The 19,327-nt window shown below is 43.3% G+C and overlaps 1 protein-coding gene and 1 non-coding gene across 8 annotated transcripts in view; both read right to left on the reverse strand.

The window, feature by feature from the left end:
• Nucleotides 1–308: 308 nt before the first annotated feature.
• RIN2 (Ras and Rab interactor 2) overlaps nt 309–19,327 on the reverse strand; it is a 286,859-nt gene continuing 267,840 nt past the window's right edge. For all 7 annotated transcript variants that reach the window (XM_077114814.1, XM_077114813.1, XM_077114810.1 and 4 more), the window contains 4 exons: nt 11,370–11,675; nt 9,295–9,426; nt 5,457–5,620; nt 309–2,165 (listed from right to left, as the gene is read on the reverse strand). In XM_077114814.1, the coding sequence (XP_076970929.1) occupies nt 1,842–2,165; nt 5,457–5,620; nt 9,295–9,426; nt 11,370–11,675 (926 nt within the window). In that variant the 3' untranslated portion in view covers nt 309–1,841. The remainder of the gene's footprint in view (nt 2,166–5,456; nt 5,621–9,294; nt 9,427–11,369; nt 11,676–19,327) is intronic.
• On the reverse strand, nt 9,156–9,262 carry LOC143652479 (U6 spliceosomal RNA). Its single transcript, XR_013160714.1, has one exon. It is a non-coding gene; the product is annotated as a U6 spliceosomal RNA (small nuclear RNA).

Below are 19,327 nucleotides of genomic sequence, written 5' to 3' on the forward strand. Positions count from 1 at the left end.
TGTTTGTGAGACCATAGCTAGTTCTGTGTTCACATTTACTGGGATTTGGTCTTGGTGCAAGAAAGCAATGCACTGAACTGAATAACCTGGGAAATCCTTTTCAAATCAGAAGAGTCTCTTTCCCTCGTGCTCTTTAACTTCTGTCCATATCAATACGTGAGCTACTGAAAAATGCGAGCTTTTCTGTTTATATTCCATACATTCTATAGAGATCTAACCACAAATGCCAGCCTGGATTTCCGGTTTACATGGCATTGTGTGGTGTGTAATTATATTCCGATTCTAAAAAGAAAAAAGGCAACCCGAGAGTATTTCAAAAATTATTTTCACGCATGATTATTATACAGTATTACAATGTATTATGTGCAAAATTCCATTTAAAAAATCATTTACAAAAAGAATTACAACACAGTATGTGCTGAGAGTTCTAAATGTACAGAGAAAGCCAAGGCTACAAAAGGTACAAGGCACAAAACCAACCCAATACGATGACTACGAGTCTTTCTTTACACAGAACAATAACATGTTTTTGTAACTACCTGTTTGTGTGCCTGTGAACAGGCTTTATAAAAACCTGTTTTGTTTTGTTTTTTTAAATAAACCTGCAAATTTGACTTCACCATACATTCCTATAATGTTTTTTGGTGACTTTGCAAACTCTTTTCCAAACAGCATCTTATTTAACTCAACAAAGCCACATTACACATTCCTTGGTTTCTGTCCAAGATAATTTGATGCTGTTAAGTTTGATTGATGTGGGTTAGCATTGATTTTCTTTTTTTTTCCCTCATGGGGTCTTCAAAATCGTTTCCATAAGCAAATAACATATGGGATAGATTTTACCAAATCTCATTGCATATTTACAGTATTTTAAGCATCCTTGGTTCCTTTGACTGTCTTTTCCTACTTCCTCCAGAGAGCCTGAACCAGCAGACTCAACTCCCTAGTCCTTTATGAGTCTGTATATTCTCTTCCCTCCCTCTGTCTACATTCATTTCTTTCCTTATTCTCAGCATCGCTTGTTTACAAAACAAAGCAGCACAACACCACTGAACATGAATAAAGAAAACAGTACGTCAAATTTCTAAAGGCATTCTGTGGCCAGTGTCAGTACATATTGCTTCAAGAAATCCAGCAGACTTTCCCCACAAAGTCGCCTGAACATCCAGTTACAGAAGAGAAACTTTTACAATGCAATACTCTCCAATCCAGCAAGAGATTTATCTTTGAATATTAAATGTTAAAATCACATGCATAATTATAGAATATTTTAAAGTTACAAAAATATTTTAAAAACCAATCCTGACAGTTTACCTGCAACTGCTATAAAAATTTCTATGAAATATATAAAAACTCAAAGGCTCTTTTTTTAAGAGTTAAAAAAAAAAAAAGAATGAAAGAAAGAAACAGAAAGGAAAAGGATAGAGCCATCCACACAGTTGAGGGAGGTACCTGATGCACTGCATCGGACAGTCTTGTTGAACACCTGCTGGTGAATTCAAGAACTTGTACCTTGTTTTCTCAGCATGTATACATACATCTAAGTCAACAAAAAACCTGGCTGAGGGGTAGGTACTAACAATCTCAGAACCCTTGGACCAATGATCTCAGAACCCTCGGCCCATCCAATGCCATTCTCCATCACTGAAGGAGAATCTCATTATTTCATGGACCTCAGCTACCTTGTTTGAGCAAGGGAGCTAAAGATGTCCTTGGCCACTCCCTGAACTGAGAGGGCCCCAAGGAGGTGATTGCTTTCAGAGTTCAAGCCCGTGGAAGCCACAGGGCAGTGCTCCTAGCCCCGCACTTTGGCTGCACCGCTAGGAAGTCCCTGGCATCTTCTATGAGCTGGCGAGGTCGTCTTCTCCATTCTGGAAAATGACACCATAAGGATCATTCTTGATACGCTTGTAGACAAAGTGAAAGATGTGGGGTTGGGGCCGGCTGTGCAGCTCAGCCTTGATTTTTTGAGGGTAAGTGTCCTCAGCCAGTTGCTGCCAAGTCTCATCGACGAAGAGAAAGAGGCTGTACTCCTGAGGGTCCCCCACTTTAAACTTCTCGGCACAGAGCTGACACACATCCTCGGTGGTGACGTAAGGCCTCACGAGGAGGGTCTTCCCTGTGCAGCCACTGTTGACCTCCTGGAAGGCCACTCGGAGATAATTCTGCAGGGTGGGGAGAGAGATGGTGACAAAGTCAGAGGGCCTGGTCCGAGGAAACCAGAGAGACCAATGAATGAGCTTGACTGAGTACAAAGGAAAGGTCTAGCCTGGAAACCACTCTAAGGCTCTGCCTTGCCACCGAGTCTAAGGTTAGGCCACAGGGATTCGAATGACAAGGAACGGACGCTGGTCTCAATTGGGACAGTGGTGAGGATGACTGTGAGAACTGATATTTTAATTTGCTCTGGTTCTGATCATAAAGACTGGTTAGGAAATACCTCTTTAAGAGTGTGAACCAGATCTGAAGCTTGTTTTATCCCTTTCTGCTTAATACCATGAAGCTTGAACAGTTCCCAGCTTGAAAAGTAAACCAAACAGTAGCAGAGTCCAAACCAGTAGTCAACAATGAGACACTTGAGATGTAGAGGTACAGCAGCCCCTGCTGTATTCAGTTTTGATATGCTTTTTTTATGAAGTCTAAGCAAGGGCAATACCACTGGATTGAAACAGAAGAAACTGCCAATATTTGACCATTTTTTGAACTAAAAAAATAGTGATTTCATGTGGTTTGACCTAATAGAAGGCTCCAAGTAGCTCTGTGTACCTTGTGGGAAAAGTTGGAAGGAAGAGAACTTTATTTTGGCTAAAAGACTTTGGATATGGAGCTAATTAAATGCAAAGGAAATGTTTGCAGGTGTGGTACTGTCCCAGGCATATTTGTCACAAAATATTTAAAAAAAAAAAAAAGCCCAGGCTATCCAGACTGGGCATAAACTTGTAGCAGGCTGTCCCTGGATTACTTGTTCACCTTCTTCAGTCTCCATTTTCGTTACCAGATAAAATACAGGACACTAATTAAATTGGAATTTCAATTTTAAAAAAAAGGAATTATTTTTCCTAAACCTGGTGCCCTTCTTCAAGAATGAAGGGAAGTGTTGGTGTCTGGGGGATGGTGGGCACTTCTAGTTGTTTTTATGAAGGATATTGTCTGGCCAGCCCAATGACTGCAAAAGTGAGCTGGTGACTGGTGCACAGACTTGGGACCTCTTGAATCTGCATATTTTCAAGTGCACACAGGCAGGTTCCAATTTACCACCCTCCTCTCTTCCATCCCATCCCCACAACTCGGTCTTGCACACTCTATGTGTATTTACTCATTTAATCCAGTTAAGAACTCTGTGAAGGAAGCATACATTATCCCCATTCAAGCAATGAAGAAACAGACACAGAGAGGTTAAGTAATCTGCCAAAGGCCACACAGCTAGGAAGTAGCAGAGCTATCATCCCAAAGTCTTTACTATGGTGTGCTGCCTCATCTGATGTGAAGAAGCATTTGTGTCTGTGACTTCTGATTTAGGAGCTCCAAATATAGCTTTGTGTCTGAGTTTTGCTTTGATACTTAAGTTGAGTGCTGCATATTCCCCTTCTGAAGTTATCTTCCAAGAAAGGGTATATCTCCAAAGTAAGCAAGGTCAAAAAGGGGTGGGAGGGCAGAAGGAAGGGGCTCAGTGGTGTCTGGGGGTCTCTAGATTAGAAGCTCCAGATGGAGAGAGGAGACTGGAGGAGGGTCTGGTGGCAGGTAGGGAGAAGGAAGAACAAGCTTTTCTCATTTCCACCGATCTTCCCCTCGCAGGTCCATCATCTCAGGAATCTCCTCCCCAGATTGCCACCAGGATAGGAGACCAGGGGCCTCATTGCTAAATCACTTAAGACGTGGACTATGCTTAAACCCAACAGCAGGGGGCCAGTCATGCAGCAGGCTTTCTTGCTTTTTCTATTTACATGCCTGGGGAAGTGATTTCTGAGAATACTAAAATCGTGGAGAAGAACTTGCTGTTCCTGCTTTCCAAAGATGAACTGACTTTGGAACAAGTCTACCTTTAATTATTTTCAGGGCATTGGGAATGCAAAACAAAGGCAAGAAGGGGGAAACTTGGACCTAGAGATAAATCATCACACTTTTTCCAGTCCCTGTTTGGAAATTCACCAAGTGGCACATACAACAAAACATGAGCAGCTTTTATAATTTGATGTAAAAACCTTCAGAACATTATTTGAAGATATTTGCAGACTTACAATTTTATAGACTATAAGCAAATCAGGGTTTGTTGTGTTGAACTAAGAGTTCTATACCCCAAATCCTGCAAGCCTCTCTTTGGGAAGCACACTTCTGGTCACCAGCTCATGGTTGAGTCCTGAAAAATTCCAACACGGAGCCCAAGACAGGACGTGGCTTGGACGCTGTGCTAGTTTGAATCTATGGTGGACCCCAGAAAAGCCATGTCCTTTAATCCTCATTCAATATTACTGGGTGGGAGCATTTTGATTGAGATGTGACCCACCCAATTGTAGGTGGTAACTTTTGATTAGATGATTTCCATGGAGGTGTGTCTCCATCCACTGAAGGTGGAATTGCTTATTAGAATCCTTTAAAAGAGGAAACATTTTGGAGAGAGTTCTTTTTGTAGAGCCACGAGAAAGCCACAAATGCCGCCATGTTTGCCATGTCCCCTTCCAGCTGAGAGAGAAACATGAACTTCATCGGCCTTCTTGAACCAAGGTATCTTTCCCTGGATGCCTTTGATTGGACATTTCTATAGACTTTTTTAATTGGGACATTTTCTCAGCCTTAGAACTGTACACTAGCAAATATTAAATTCCCCCTTTTAAAACCCATTCTGTCTCTGGTATATTGCATTCCAGCAGCTAGCAAACTAGAACAGATGCTCATGCTCAAATTCCGGGCCCTGACTGGCTGCGACAGCGGATGAGTTTCTGGGATCTCCTGTTTCCGGGAGGTGGTGTGGAGAGGAGAAAGGGCAAGGAAAAGAGGTCCATGCACTGCACCTTTCTCCCTTCTCAGAGGGAACCTAGGAAAATGTCAGTGAAGAGCTTCTGTTGTTTCCCCTCAATTGGCCTCCTTCATAAATACTGTTTGTAGAAGAAATACAATACCCCGACTACTGGGCCATGTATTTCTTTCATCTTTTTTATTTCCTGCCTGCTCACATACTCAGCAATCCATGCTGAACCTCTGGGAGAAAGCCTGCCTTCACAGACTTTATTTAAGGACAGTAATACTTGGGGCAAACTTGTATTTTTTTATTTAAAGGAAACAGAAGTGAAACGACAAGGTCAGAGGGTGGCCTAAAATATCCGATTTCTGCCGGATAATTTAGCAGATGGGGGACATCCTGGGCCCCGAGTTTGGATGTGCCATGCAAGCCAGCTCAGGATTCCTTGGGAAACAGTGTGGGGCCCCCTGTGGCACCCCCTGCAGCCCCAGCTCCATACCTGAAAGTCGTCGACAGAAGGGATGGTCCGGTTGGTGGTTCTCCTTTTGTGCCACTGCCGCAGGGTGTCTCTGGTCTCCGAGCTAAGCAGGCGCGCTGCTTGTTCTTCCTGGAAATTCTTGATCAGAGAAAGTGCTCCGTAGGCGCTTGTCAAGTAGTAGCCTCCTGAGAAGGGCAGAAAGAATTTGCTCTCTAAGAGTTTCACATTCGGGTGATCAGAGTAGCATCCCCTCCCCTCCCAATTAGAGAACACATTTCGTATTTTTTCCATTTCTTCCACAAGCATTTCCTTGGAAAATCACAGAAGCACACACTCAAGAGTACATAGTTCATTCATTCACCCAATATAAAAGTCAGCGGATTTACTGGTTATAGTTTCTCCTGGGTTTTTCTTTTAAGAATGGATATTTTCTAAGTTTTAAGCAAATCATATGCTTTAAAAGTACTGAAAGGGTGCTCTGATAATTCACTAGTAGAATTCTCATTTGCCATGTGGGAGACCCTGGTTGGATTCCTGGCCCATGGACCCTCCCACTGCCCCCCAAAAATGCAGCATACATAAGTGCATTCAGAAAAGTATGAGTAACTCACAATAAATTTTCCCTTCTGATTCCCTTTCTTGTTCTTTCTTAGGGACTAACGTTAACATAACATTTAGGAAAAAATAATTTACAATGAAAAGCAAGTGGTGTTCCTTTAATGGTGCATTTAGGAATGATTTCTTGTATTTTGGGGGAGTTTTAAAAGATTCATAACACAATTAGATACATATATATTCATTCATAATTTTGATCTAAGATATAATTAGGTGTCTGAGAAGGATCTTGTAAGCTCTGTGCAAGAGAAGCACTAGGGAGCGCGCTGAATATTTATTTTAAAATCTGTAATTGGGTACACACAGCCCAGTTTAAACTTACACATTCCTTGACAAATTACCTATTGAATCTTTTCTGTGAGCTCAAGCCAGGTACAGAGCAGGGAATGGGTTTGTAAGAAACAGAATCTGAGCCCCTGCTTTCCAGAAGTTTACAGTTTTACTGAAGAAAACAGACATTGACAATTCATTCACCCAGAAACCAGAAAATTAGTTGTGGTTCAATGAGTTTTGCATGGCAGTGTCACTTTCATGGCAAAATATTTCATTGTCAATGCAAGACCCTGCAGAGTTCTCTCTGCTCAACAACTGGAAATATTCAAGTTGGTAAATGTTCCAACTGCCTGGGTCATAAGCAGAGGCCCCTGCTAACTCACAATGGACATACAACTTGAGGAAGAAGTCACCTTTGTTGCTTTTAGGTCCCTGAGATTTGGGGTCTATTTGTTACCGCAGCATAACCTAGCCCATGCTGAGCAATCCACTTTCAATGCTCGTACCATGCTTTCTATTTAGAGTTTACTTGAACAGTTTTCCTGATCCCACCACCTCATTGTGAGTTCCCTGGGCAGCCCTCACAGTACCTTCTGGGAGTTTTGAGTTACTGATCTTTACTAAATATTTGTCCCATGAACAGATCAGCATTTGACTGAGTCGAAACTGAGTTATATGGAATGTAACAACTATGCAGAAGATTTCAGGAGAAATCAATATGGACTTAAGTATTCAAGAAAGACTCTGTGGAGGTGCCATTATTTGAGCTGGGTTTGGAAGGACTGTTAAAATCCAGTGGGTGAGGTTTTTCTCTTGGTGTTAAATTTTAGACTTCATAGCTCTGATCTGTTCAGGCCACTGAGGAGAAAAAGCAAAATGCTAGAAGTACAAAATTTACCACACTTTGCAACAGATGGGTGCAATTAGAGCAAGGTTTTAAATTTCAACAAAACTGTAGCCCAGCTACAAGAGCAGTGCACTTGAAAGGGATCAGATGATGCCTCCTCCATAAATGAAAATGCCTGCTTAAACAGCAAAAAAGAGATGTGGGCTATGGGCCCGCAAACCAAAGAGGGCTCTGGGTAGGTTATGGAGGTTCTGATCCGTCTTTGCCCCTCGGCAGCCTCTTCCCGCCAAGTCTGCATAACTTGTTTGATGATGTGCAGGGCTGGTCCCTAACCACAGCCAAGCCCTGCGAGGCTGCCGTTCTCCCAAGGAAGGGCGCCAGGAAGCTGGAGGCGCGGCTAAATGGAAACAGGAGTTCATGGGTTGCTTTGTATACTTGCCTTTCCCAGAGGTGAAGACAGCCGCCTGCCCATCTGTAATTAACTCAGGGTCCAGACAGAAATGCTGGGAAAAGTGCCAAGAACTGGTGACCCCTATCCTTGGACCCCAAGACATAAGCGTGGGGGGTGGGAAACATATTTATGTCCTACAAACACTTTGTCAGCACCAGAATGGTAGTTTTCTTAGTCCTACATATTTATTACCAGAATTGAACATGACTGAGGCTCAAAAAATAAACACCCCGGCCCCACCCCACCCCCAAACCAAATGCACAGAGGGTAGAAGACAGGCAAACAATAACATGGAAACAATGTATTTTTCTCCTGGTCCCTGGAAAAACTTGTCAACAATCCCCCCCTCCATCCCCATCCCCACCCCCATCTCACTCTCCATTCCTCAGAGGCAGAGTGGGCAATGAGGTCTGGTTTCACACTTGGGGATATTAAGGAGGAGAAGAAAGTGCTCATTTGCATGTGTCTAGGTGGGCTGGGGGTCAGGAGGAAAAGATGCACTCTAATCCGGAGTCCAACCAGACCATCCTAGAGGGGTAGGGGGGGGAAGGCACATGCCTCCAGGGCTCCAGGAGGATAAGAAAACTTGAGACTTGGGAATTCAGAGAATTGGGAAGAACTGAGGAGACTGAGATGCCCATTTCCAGTGAGATGATACATCTGCGATTCCTCTCTCCAGGATGTGGTCCATTTTCAGGGAAAATGCTGGTATGATACATTCCCCAGGGGAGCCCGTCAGTGAGCAGATCTTCTTATTCAAGCCCAGACGAAATACTCATGGAGGAAAAACAAATCACGGACATCACTGCCCGGGGTCCATCTTGGCTCTTACATGGGCATATGAAAATGGATTAGGTTTCACAACAAAGAGGTCCCGCCTTGTTCTCATTAAAATGACAAACAGGTACAGGAGTCCTAGTTATTTTGTCTTTTCAAGGCTGTGCACTATAGTACCAGACATCCAAATTATTTCCATGATAAAATACCTAAGCAATGTGTAAGGAGAAGGAATTTCAGCTGAGATACTTGGGATCAGACAGACGCAAGAAGGAAACTGAACCATGAAGGTAATGAAAGCAAACCACTGAGATTCTATCCCCATTGTATTTTTATTTTGACAATGAGCTGTTCCCCTATTTTAAATGGGGGGGGGGGGCGCGACCTTTCCATTTTAAAAAAATTAAAAAAAAAAAAAAGGAAAGGAAACCTCTTCTCTGTTTGGCTTACTTTTCTGGCAATGGAAACACTTTAACAAAAGCTAAGAACTTCTTGGAATCAGAGAAACCATTTCTCTTTAAAAATGACATTTGTTCTAATGAATAAGATTTTATTTATTAATTTAACCAATTTTGGTGAAGTGTAATTATGATAAGTTTACCTTTTTTCTTTGTTTTTCAGTGTTTTCCAAATTTTCTGCATTTCACATGTATTACTTTTGCAATTAGAAAAAAATCAGTAAAAGTGATAAAAAAAAACTGCAGTTAACCCTTAAGATGTCAAAAAGCATTCAGCATCTCCCACATTTTTTTTTTTTTTAAATATGGAACGCTTCACGAATTTGCGTGTCATCCTTGCGCAGGGGCCATGCTAATCTTCTCTGTATCGTTCCAATTTTAGTATATGTGCTGCCGAAGCGAGCACAGCATCTCCCACATTTTAAAAAGCACTTTTACCTTCTCCGTGTAGCAGTGATGGGTCTAAGAGTTCCATCATATATTCTATTTCCGTGTCCAGTTCAAGCATGTCACACTGAGCTATGACATAGGTCAGTACTGGCAAGAAGTCATCAGCTCCATACATCCTCCCTGGGATTAGGAAGAAAAGGAAAGAAAGGAATATTTTAACTAACGTTTGTTTCTTTCATATCCAAGTTGCAGCTTTTATTAGAAAGTAGAGAAGACATTCTTGGGAAATGTGCTATTTATAATAGAGGTGGGTGTTCCTGAAATTCTCTCCAATCCATGACCCAGAGGCTTGTGGCAGTGACCAGCCCCAACTTTCAATTTCAGAATGTGTGTGTATGAGTAAATTAACAGATTAAAGTTTTTTCTCCCTACTTTCATGATTTGCATTGTTAGGCAACTTGATTTACACAAAGAGTACATGTGGAAAATAATAGAAAACATTTACATGATAATTAACTTGCCATGCCAGTTCTTTGTGCCTTGTTTCCAATTGTTTTCTATGCAAATTAACAGCAAACATAATAACATAATAAATTGAGTTTGAGAAGCCCAAACTCAAGCCAGGAATAAACTTTGCTTTAGGACTTCAGTGTGAGCACATAGTTAATTTATTTAAGTGTGCCAGTTCAGTATATGTTGTTCAGTACATATACACACTGACCAACAGTGTGACAATATATGACAAAACCATTAGTGCTTATTTCTAGTTTTCTTTACAATGGTTCTCAACGGAGGGAGATTTTGTACCTTTAGGGGGACATTTGGCAAAAAAGTCTGGAGACATTTTTGGTTGTCATATCTGGAGGGTAAGGTACAAATGGCATCTGGGATGTTTCTAAACTTCCTACAATGCACAAGACAGCCCCTCAACAAAGAATTACCCGTCCTAAAATAAATGTCAATAGTGCCAAGTTCTTGAGAAAGAACACAACCCTGGGCAGATAAAATTTGGATAACTTTTAGAAATGATTTTGTGAACTCCAGAAAATACACTTGTAGTTTACAAAATATCCTTGCAAATTTTAGAGGCAATATTCATACGTTACCATTACCAGCCCAAGAGCTCACCAAATTTTTTTTTGGGGGGGGTGGGGGCAGGTTGCGGATGCATGGTCCAGGAATTGAACCTGGGTCTCCCGCATGTAAGGTGAGCATTCTACCACTGAACCACCTGTCACCCAAGGAGCTCCCCATTTAATCTCTTCCCTCGGCAGTGAGGGAAGTGCCCACATATTCCTATTGACTAAAGAAGCAGTTAACAGAGCCTGTGCTTTTTTCTGTTGCTTCAACAGGAAGCGACTGCACTGGGAGGAAAAGTTGGTAAAGGTCCATGAATTACATCAGGCTCATTCAAGGTCTGGAACAACTCCAGGCTCATCCACCCTCCTGAGGTTACTCCTGAGTCTCCAAGGAGCAGCACAGGGGAAGTCCAGTGCTTATTTTCCAACTTTGTAACTCTTTGGTGGATCCCAATTACATTGCTTCTGCTTGCAGCAAAGAAGGGAGAACCCAGCGCTCTAACGACACCGGTTCCTTAGGGAATGCCTTGGGTTTTTGACACATACTGTATAAATCACTAGCATGAGCTCTCACTGCCCACAGTGTAGCTAACAGCTAATATTTCCATGTACTTGTTGCTATGCACATATCGTCTCACCTAGTTCTCACCTGGAGAAGGACAGAGTCATAGCCAACAACAGACACGAGAACTGCAGCTTGGAAGACTACTTAACATGGAAAAGTCACCGCATTAATTTTCTAACTCCCAGAGCTGGGATTTTGAACCCAGCCTCCAGAGGCTACCATTAGAACCACTACCCTGAACTTAAATCTTCACATTGTACAAAAAGGGCTTTGCTCTCATCCTCTTACTTTATCTGGGGCTCTCCAGCTGCTACTTCTGGCTAATTTGCCAGACACCAGAGTAACACGTCTGGCTTTGTGAGCTGCTTGCTTTAGACAAGCGCATCAAAGGAATAGAAATCGGGAGCTGGAGAACCTGAGCTCCTGCTGGCCCAGCCACCACGGGGGGCGCTGCACGGAGCCAGTATGGGCAGCCTCACCTGAGTTGTTCTCCATGACCGTGTAAATGAGCTTGCAGACCCGCAGAAGCAACATGACTTTCTTCTCCGGGGAATATGTCTTCTGCATGGTCGTGAATTTGACTTTGATTTTCTCCACATCCACGAAGTCAGGGGTTGGGGCGAAGACCCCCAGCTCCTGCGGACTCCTCTGCCGCACGAGCTGCAGGTTCTCCTTCAGCTGCCTCCAGGAGCCGTCGGCCATGTGGAAGTCTTTCAGCATGGCCTCCACGTGCCCCTTCAGGGGCTTCAAGATGCACTTGTGCATGGCCTTCTCCAGCACCACATCTGCCAAAGAAAGCGCAGCCACTGTGACCATTGTCCGAGGAGAGAAAATGCAATGTCTGCTTTCTCGGAATGGACGTGTGAAACTCTAAGTGCTGGTTATGGGGCAGGAAAGTTACGACTAAATACCCAGCCAACCAGCAAAACTTAGCAGCACAATAAGTCACAGGCCAACATTTTTCAGTAAAGCCAGGAAGAGAGGTTGTTCCCTAATAAATTCTTAATTTCTCTTGTATACCATCCACACAAATACATTTGTTTAAATTTCTTTTATCTGCCTTACCCCAATAAATACAGACAAATATTCTAGGAAAGAATGGTCTTTTGACCTAGTCTTTCAACTGATTGTCCATTTGAGAGGAAAACAAATAACTGATCTTAAAGGAAGGATTTTTCTATTCTGAGGGTTCCTAGCACAAAGTCCTTTAAGGTATTTTCTGAGGAAATAAATGCAACTAAAGGCGCCATGTGATGTTGGATTAGATTCTGGACCAAAAATTGTTTATCTCCTTTGCTATAAAGGATCTTTAGTGGGACTGCTGGTGAGATTTGAATAAGGGCTACAGATTAGATAATAGTATTATCAGTGTTCATTTTCTGGGTTGGAGAACTGCTGCACTTGTATAAGAGAATGTCCTTGTTTTTAGGAAATACACACCAAGTATTTCAGGGCAAAAGGGTGTGCTGTCTGCCACTTATTCTCAAATGGTTCTGGAGGGAAAAAACTGGGGTAGGGGGTACAGACAGAGGAAGAAGAGGATGAAGCAAATGGGAGAATGCTGACATTCAGGGATCTGGGTGAAGGGTAGACTGTGATTGCTTTGTACTATTTTTGCAACTTTTCTGAAAGACTTAAACAACGTCGAAATAAAAAAAAATGTATAACTATTTCTTCTTTTGAAGTGTGTTTCTGTTCAAACTTAGGAAGCACCTTTCAGTGCAAAGGGCGTTGTTTTTCCCTCCTTTGAACGGTGCACAATAGAGGAGCTTTCTTGGCAGATACTAAAATGCCAGTATGACAAACTCAGTGGTCTAGAACTGAAGAAGATGATTCACACAATAATGAGCTCTCTCTGTTTTTTCAATGTCAGCCCTTCAGTCTTGACTATTTACACATTCCTATCAAAGCTACCTACCAAGGTTCTACTTCAGCAGCCACATCCACTACCGGAAACTTTAAGAGAGTCCACTTTGGAAGCTCATGAATCCACATACTTACAAGACTGGAAATAGCTGAGTCATCCCTCAGGCCTTTGGAATTCCTGACACTGGATCAGATCATATTGAATCAAAAGTAGTCTCAATTCTTAGAAGGCCAGGGACAAAGAGAAATCGAAGCCCAATGCACAAACACTGAAAACAATATTCCTGGGCCCCAAAGTTAAAACGGATAAAGAGTTAATGCTAAATGATCATGATGATGAATATACAACTATGTGATGATATTGTGAGCCATTGATTGTATACTTTGGATGGACTGTATGGTGAATGAAGGTATCTCAATATTAAAAAAAAAAAAAAAAGAGTTAATGCTGACACCAAGATGACCAGCTTCATCCACAAAGTTGCTCTGACCCCCCACCCCCACCTGCATATCCTACCCAGGAAGACTCTCTGTTGAAATACAGAGCTTTACATAATTATAGAAATTGGTGGCAAATCAAAAGGGGCTACAAGGTAAGAGGAAAACCAGATCAGTGTATTCACTTCACACTTCCCATTGAAACAAATTACTTGGTTTGCACTAGTTTTTCAGTGTTAATAAACTTGTACAACTTTTAGCATCCTTGGCTTTACCTTCGGTAGCCCTTACAAAGAAAAGCCAGCTGCATTGCTTCTTGTTGGACTGTCCTTCTGCAGGGACTTAACTTTCAGCTTTCTTCTGTCTCCCAAATGGGCTTTCTAGCATCCAAAATTGTGTCGACAGTTCCCATCAGTTATTGTTTCTTTCATTCTCTTTGTTTCTATGGATTTGAGGCTGTTTTGTTCTGTTATTGTCATTTTAGTGGCATTCTGGGAGGGAGCAGATGTGTTTGGCCTGCCTCGTTTAATTGAAACCTGTAGTCAGCTTTTAAGTGAGTGGTGAATGAAGTTGTATGTCCCATTTAGCAAACCTGAAAATAGACTCTCACATTGAGTATCAGGGGCAATGCATCTACCCTGTGCAGTTGTTATATTTAAAAAGTACCTCTGGGCTATTGTTTCCTGGGGACCACTGTCGACAGCTCATTTCTGAGCAAGCCCTGTGTGCTGCCAGGGAAGGTGGACCAGCCTTGGCACCGTAAATGCCACCCTTGGGCATAAATGAGATGTGGGCATCTGTTCTGAGGGTTGAAACCCAGGACTGACTGCCAAGTATGTAGCCCATTCTCTTAAAACCCAAAATGGGAAAAAACAACAACAACATAGGTTTAGATTTCTTTTTGGTACATTTTTAAGACCATAACTTAAAAATAATAAAGACTGGTCTCTTGGCATTCTTTAGCCTACCCCCTCAGGGGGAAAAAAAGTTCCTTAATAAACACAGAGAACAGAAAAATCAAGTCAAATGAAAGGAGGGCGCCAGGACCCAGCTGGCTCTCTCTAGCAGAGTAAACAAGGTTCTGTTCATAAAGCGAGAGGCAAAAATCAATGGAGTAAACAAAGGAACAGAGAATCTTTCAGAATGTGGAATAGCTCAGGCAAAAAAGGAAAGAACAGATCGGTCACATTTCTTATAAATTACTACTTTCTCTTATTTTCTATTATCTCTGCTTGCTTTGATTCCAACAAAGCAAAATGAAATCTTTTAAACTACAAGAAGGGCGTTTACTGAGTGTTCACTCTGCCAGTTACTGTTCTCAGCAATTACAGGCATTGCCTCTTCAAACGCTCACACCCCATGAAGGCAAGGACCTTTATTATCTCATTTTACAGATAAAGAAACTGAGACCCAAAGAGATCGATGTCACACAGCTAGCAAGAAGGGGAGCTGGGCTTCGAACCCAAGAAATCTGTTGGCAGAGTACCAAGGAGATGTTAAGGGGAGTTAAAAGGAAATAAGTAAGATGCTTCTATGTTTTATATATATACATTTAAGGCTCTTTAATGTCTTTTCTACTTTTCTAATAACAAGGCATATACTAGAGAACTGTTTGAGCTACAACATTTTTTAATTTTAGAAACTGGATGTGAACTGTACTAGCAGAATGACCCAACTGGAAACAAGTTTTTTGAAAGTATTTCTATGGGCCCTATGCATGGGCCCCTAAGCCCACACGTGAGCAGGAGGGATGAAGCGTAGGCAGCAGCTTAGACCCTCCCTTTTTCCACGTGCCTTCATTTATAGGCTATGGCCTCTGGGGCCGCAAGAGAGGACTCCCTTACCTGATTTGTCCCCTACTTCACTCTGTCCCCTACAGCACAGATTCCAGGGAAGGGTCAGACTGAGACAGGGGTCATCAGGTAACTGAGAAACGCGCCGGCTTGGGCAGCTTCTGCTCTCTCACCGTTGGCTGGAAGGGAGTAAGAATCCGAGAGGCAGAGGTGGAACTCAGAGAAGGCACTCTCATCTCAGAAGGGCCAGCAGGGGGTTGAGGCCTGGCTTGGCTCTCTCTTTCTAGGTGGTTTTGGCCATGTCACTCACTGCCATTTCCTCGAAATTCTGAGCTGTCAGTGGACTCACCATTCACAGAAGGCAAGACAGAACCAGCCGTTCTGACCTGAATGGATTCACTGCTAACACAAAGCAAAACAAAAAGTAATAAACAATATTCTCCAGGGACTTTAACAGGACCCAGAGTCTAAACAAGAGAATATTCAACATGTACCGGGCATGGCCTAAAGTTACTCAAAAAAGATAAAAGATAGGGGCTGGACCAAATAACTTTTTGTTTATTCTAGTTCTAGCATTCTGATGATTAAAACAAAACAAAACACATAGCTGTAGAGACAGAAGCCAATGTGTGACAACAAGAGTTGCTTTTTCACAGGAAATGGTGCCCATGACACTTTACTACATGCAAAGAAACCGAGGCACAGAGATGTTAAGAACCATAACCAAGCACACACAGCTCATCAGCAGAAGAGCTGGGATTTCCAACCAGCCTAGGACTCTTCATTCTGCACCACCACCTGCTTCTGGCTCTCTGCACAGAATTTTCTCCTCCCCCGGGCAGCTGAGGGAAGAGGAAGGCGGTATCCTAAAAAGCCCCAGCACTGCATGCGGCAGCCGCAACAACACAACACTTTGCTATGAACTACTCACACAGAGGAGGTCACGTAGTGTCAAGTCCAGAAGGGCACTGGGGGGAAAAGGCGGCCTTTCCAGCGGCACTGCCGGGAGGACTGGGCGTGCTCCTATGTGCGCGGGCACCTCAGAGGTGCTCAAAAGCACTCGCTCCTTCCACCGTCGTTAAACAAATGGTTTGATTTGGTTTCAATCAGGAACTGAAAGGGTTTTGATATATTCATTGGAATTATGAATTTCAAAGCCACCTGGTTTCCTGCACTTTCTCCTCTCCTTTGGCAGGTCTTCTCCTCCTCTTCCCCGGCCCCTCCCAGGCACAGGCAGGGAGACAGGAGGGCTGAAGGCTGGCCTTCTGGGTTCCCCTGGTCTCAGGCCCCCAGGGTTTTTGTCAAAACCTTATTCTGTCCCCAACTCATGGCCTGGAAATCTCTTGGAGAGCAGGGGTGTGTGACTTCTCAGGGCAGAGGCAGAGAGCCCCTATAAGCGCCCAGCACATGGGGGGCTGCATGTGGGGTGAACGAAAGGCTTGGTTAATTACTCATGAGTTTCAGTCTCTTACTGGCGAGTGCTGGAGACCCACAGCTGTCCCCGATCCGCCCTGGCCCCCGACGTCCCAGCCCACATTCAGCTGGTCACGCCGTCCACAGGTTGTTTCTGGCATCTGTTCTGATGGGTCAGTATCTGCTCCAGGCAGACTGTTAAGTATTTTGACTCATACCCCTGAATGGACAGTCTTTCTAAAATGATCCCCACTGCCCTACAGACTCATGTGACTCCCGGATCGGCCTCTGCCTTGCCTTTTGTGGTGGTTTGAAGTCATCTGTATGCCAAAAGAACAAGTTCTTAAACCTAATGCATCTGTCGATATGGACCCACTATAAGAATCTTTTGATGAAGCCAGTGTAACCGAGAAGTTAGGACTGAACAAATGATTATGACTACTGAATCATTATATAGATATTTCTTTTACTTTCTGGTGCATTAGGGTGACCAGAGTGAAATACCTAGAATTTCTGAATTGTAACCCAGGTGTCCTGATCTGCTAGTCATTGTATAACTATATAGCCTTTACCTTGTGACTGACCCTCACTTGTATCCCCTTATTCTGGTTTCAGCTTTAGAGTCTGATGCTCACTCATACAGTCCCTAATGTTTATTAATGAAGGGCCATGAGTCAGCACAGAACTAACCCACCCCAATTCCAAAGGTATCTTGCTAAATGAAGCTGGATCTAACCAAAATGGGCCTACCTGACATGTGCAGTAGCTTAGACTTCAACCTTCGAGTCACCTATACGTCGTTATAATACTAAAAATCGTGCCCATCAAAACACTAACGTATGTTCTGTGACTAAGCATGTAACCAATCTGCGCATGCTCAATAATTAGAGCACCTCTAATTACGTCATCTGGAACCACTGTGCTCATTATCCTAAAACCTGCCCATCTTTTGAGACTATAAAACTATCAGAATTACTGCAGTTCAGAGAGACAGATTTTTAGACAATTAGGTCATCTGATCTCCTGCTCCATGCCTCTTCCTCTCTTTGAAACCCTGGTGTCCCAGGAATTGGTCATCTGAGTGCTTCGGGCACAGAACCCATCGCTTTTGAGCAGTATCACTACTTCGGTAAAGGTGTGACCCACCTCATCCAGGATGGGTTGTAACCCCACTACTGGAGTTCTTTATAAAAGGAGAGAATTCAGACATGAGAGAGAGAGATTGAGCCACAGAAGCAGGGAGCTGAAATCAACCAAACCCAAAAGAGAAGGGAGACACCAGCAGAAGCCACCATGTGACCTGCATGTGACAGAGCAGCCTGGGATCACCAGAAGCAAGCACTGCCTTGATGCCTCCATTTGGACATTTTCTGTGCCTTAAACCAGTAAGCTAATGAATTTCCATCATTTGAGCTGCAGCATTTCATGGTATTGGCTTTAAGCAGCTTTGGAAACTAAAATAGCTTCTATTCCTTCTTCCCATCATGGGCCAACAGAAGCCCCCTCTTCTAGATGAAGCAAATAGTATTTCCAGCCCGCTGTGTCTCTATGCCTTTGTGCATGCTGTTCCCTGCCTGGAAGGGCCCTCCCATGCCTGGGGGCTTCTCCACTTTCCCGATATAGCTTCAGATGCCCTTGCCTGACGCCCTCCATGAGGCTCCTCCCTGGCCCCCTCCTCCTTGGCGTTCCTTGTCGCTTCTGTCATGACACAAGAGCAATGGGATTTCTTCCCGACAGGATGTCCTCTGAAAATGAGACCTGGGTTTCATGACCTGAGATGTCCACAGTCTTAGCCCAAGGCCTGCATGTAGTCTGAGTCCCAAAAGTGTTTACTGAATTAACTGGAAATCCTGCTTTTAGATGAATACATGAAAATTAGCTTTGCTGTCCTCAGCGCTGCAGAACACAGGGAATGGAGACTGGCAATGAAATCGCCCAGGTGTGGCTGAGTCTATGGCAGCAGGGATCCTCTAGTCCCTTAAAATAAGGGAAAAAACCATAAAACAATTAAACTTTCTCACCTGGGGAATTCCTTCTATTCTCTTAAGCAATAGGGGCTTAGAACTTAATAAGCCAAAGCCCTGCCCTCAGGGACTTTAGCTCTCAGCAAGCAAAACAAATTCCCTCACCTGACTCTAGAACTGAAAAAATGGAAAAGGCTGTGTCTTCCCAGTCCTGCATGCTCATGCAGAGTAGGAGTGAGGCTTTCTCCCAATTAAACAACACCAAGAGATGCTCAATTTCTTAAATGTCGTGCTCTTACCAATAAAAAATAGTACTCATCCATTGCCCTGACCAACAGAAAAATAATCCTAGCATCTCTCAAAGGAACAACCAGGCTGACATGACACAGCCAAAGCTGCAGTGCGGTCAATCAAGCCCCTTCTAAGCCTCGTTCCAGCACACCTTAACTGAGCACATGCACCCTCTTATTCCTGATTAGGTTTGCTCTAAGCATTCTTAGCAACGCGTGTTTCCACCCATAAGTGATAAATAGCAAAGGACACTTTTATCGTTTAAAGGAAGATCCTACCAGCCCAGGGAAGACAACACCAAAATAAAGATGACAAACCCCAGGGTTATGAGTCACTTAGATTTTTGTTCATTGGGTGGGTTTCAAGGAAGGGGGCTATAGAAAAGCACAGGTTGCATTTTTGTAGGATTTTACTGAAGGAATCCAATTGATTGAATTTATTGTCTTCCAGTAAAATGAAGGCAAGGGGAGAAGAGACCAATCTTTCTTACACAAGAATTCCAAATAATTTCTGCAACTACTCCCCACTCCAGGAGGTAGAACTCAATCTCCCCACCCCCATCCCATGGCTGTGGGCAGAGCTTAGTGACTTGCTTCCAAAGAATAGAGTATGGAAAGGGGGTAATTACTTTTACAGTAGAAAGACCTGCAAACTCTACCTTGGCCAGGTGAT

Source organism: Tamandua tetradactyla, chromosome 1, assembly GCF_023851605.1.
Source record: "Tamandua tetradactyla isolate mTamTet1 chromosome 1, mTamTet1.pri, whole genome shotgun sequence".
Classification (NCBI taxonomy): domain Eukaryota; kingdom Metazoa; phylum Chordata; class Mammalia; order Pilosa; family Myrmecophagidae; genus Tamandua; species Tamandua tetradactyla.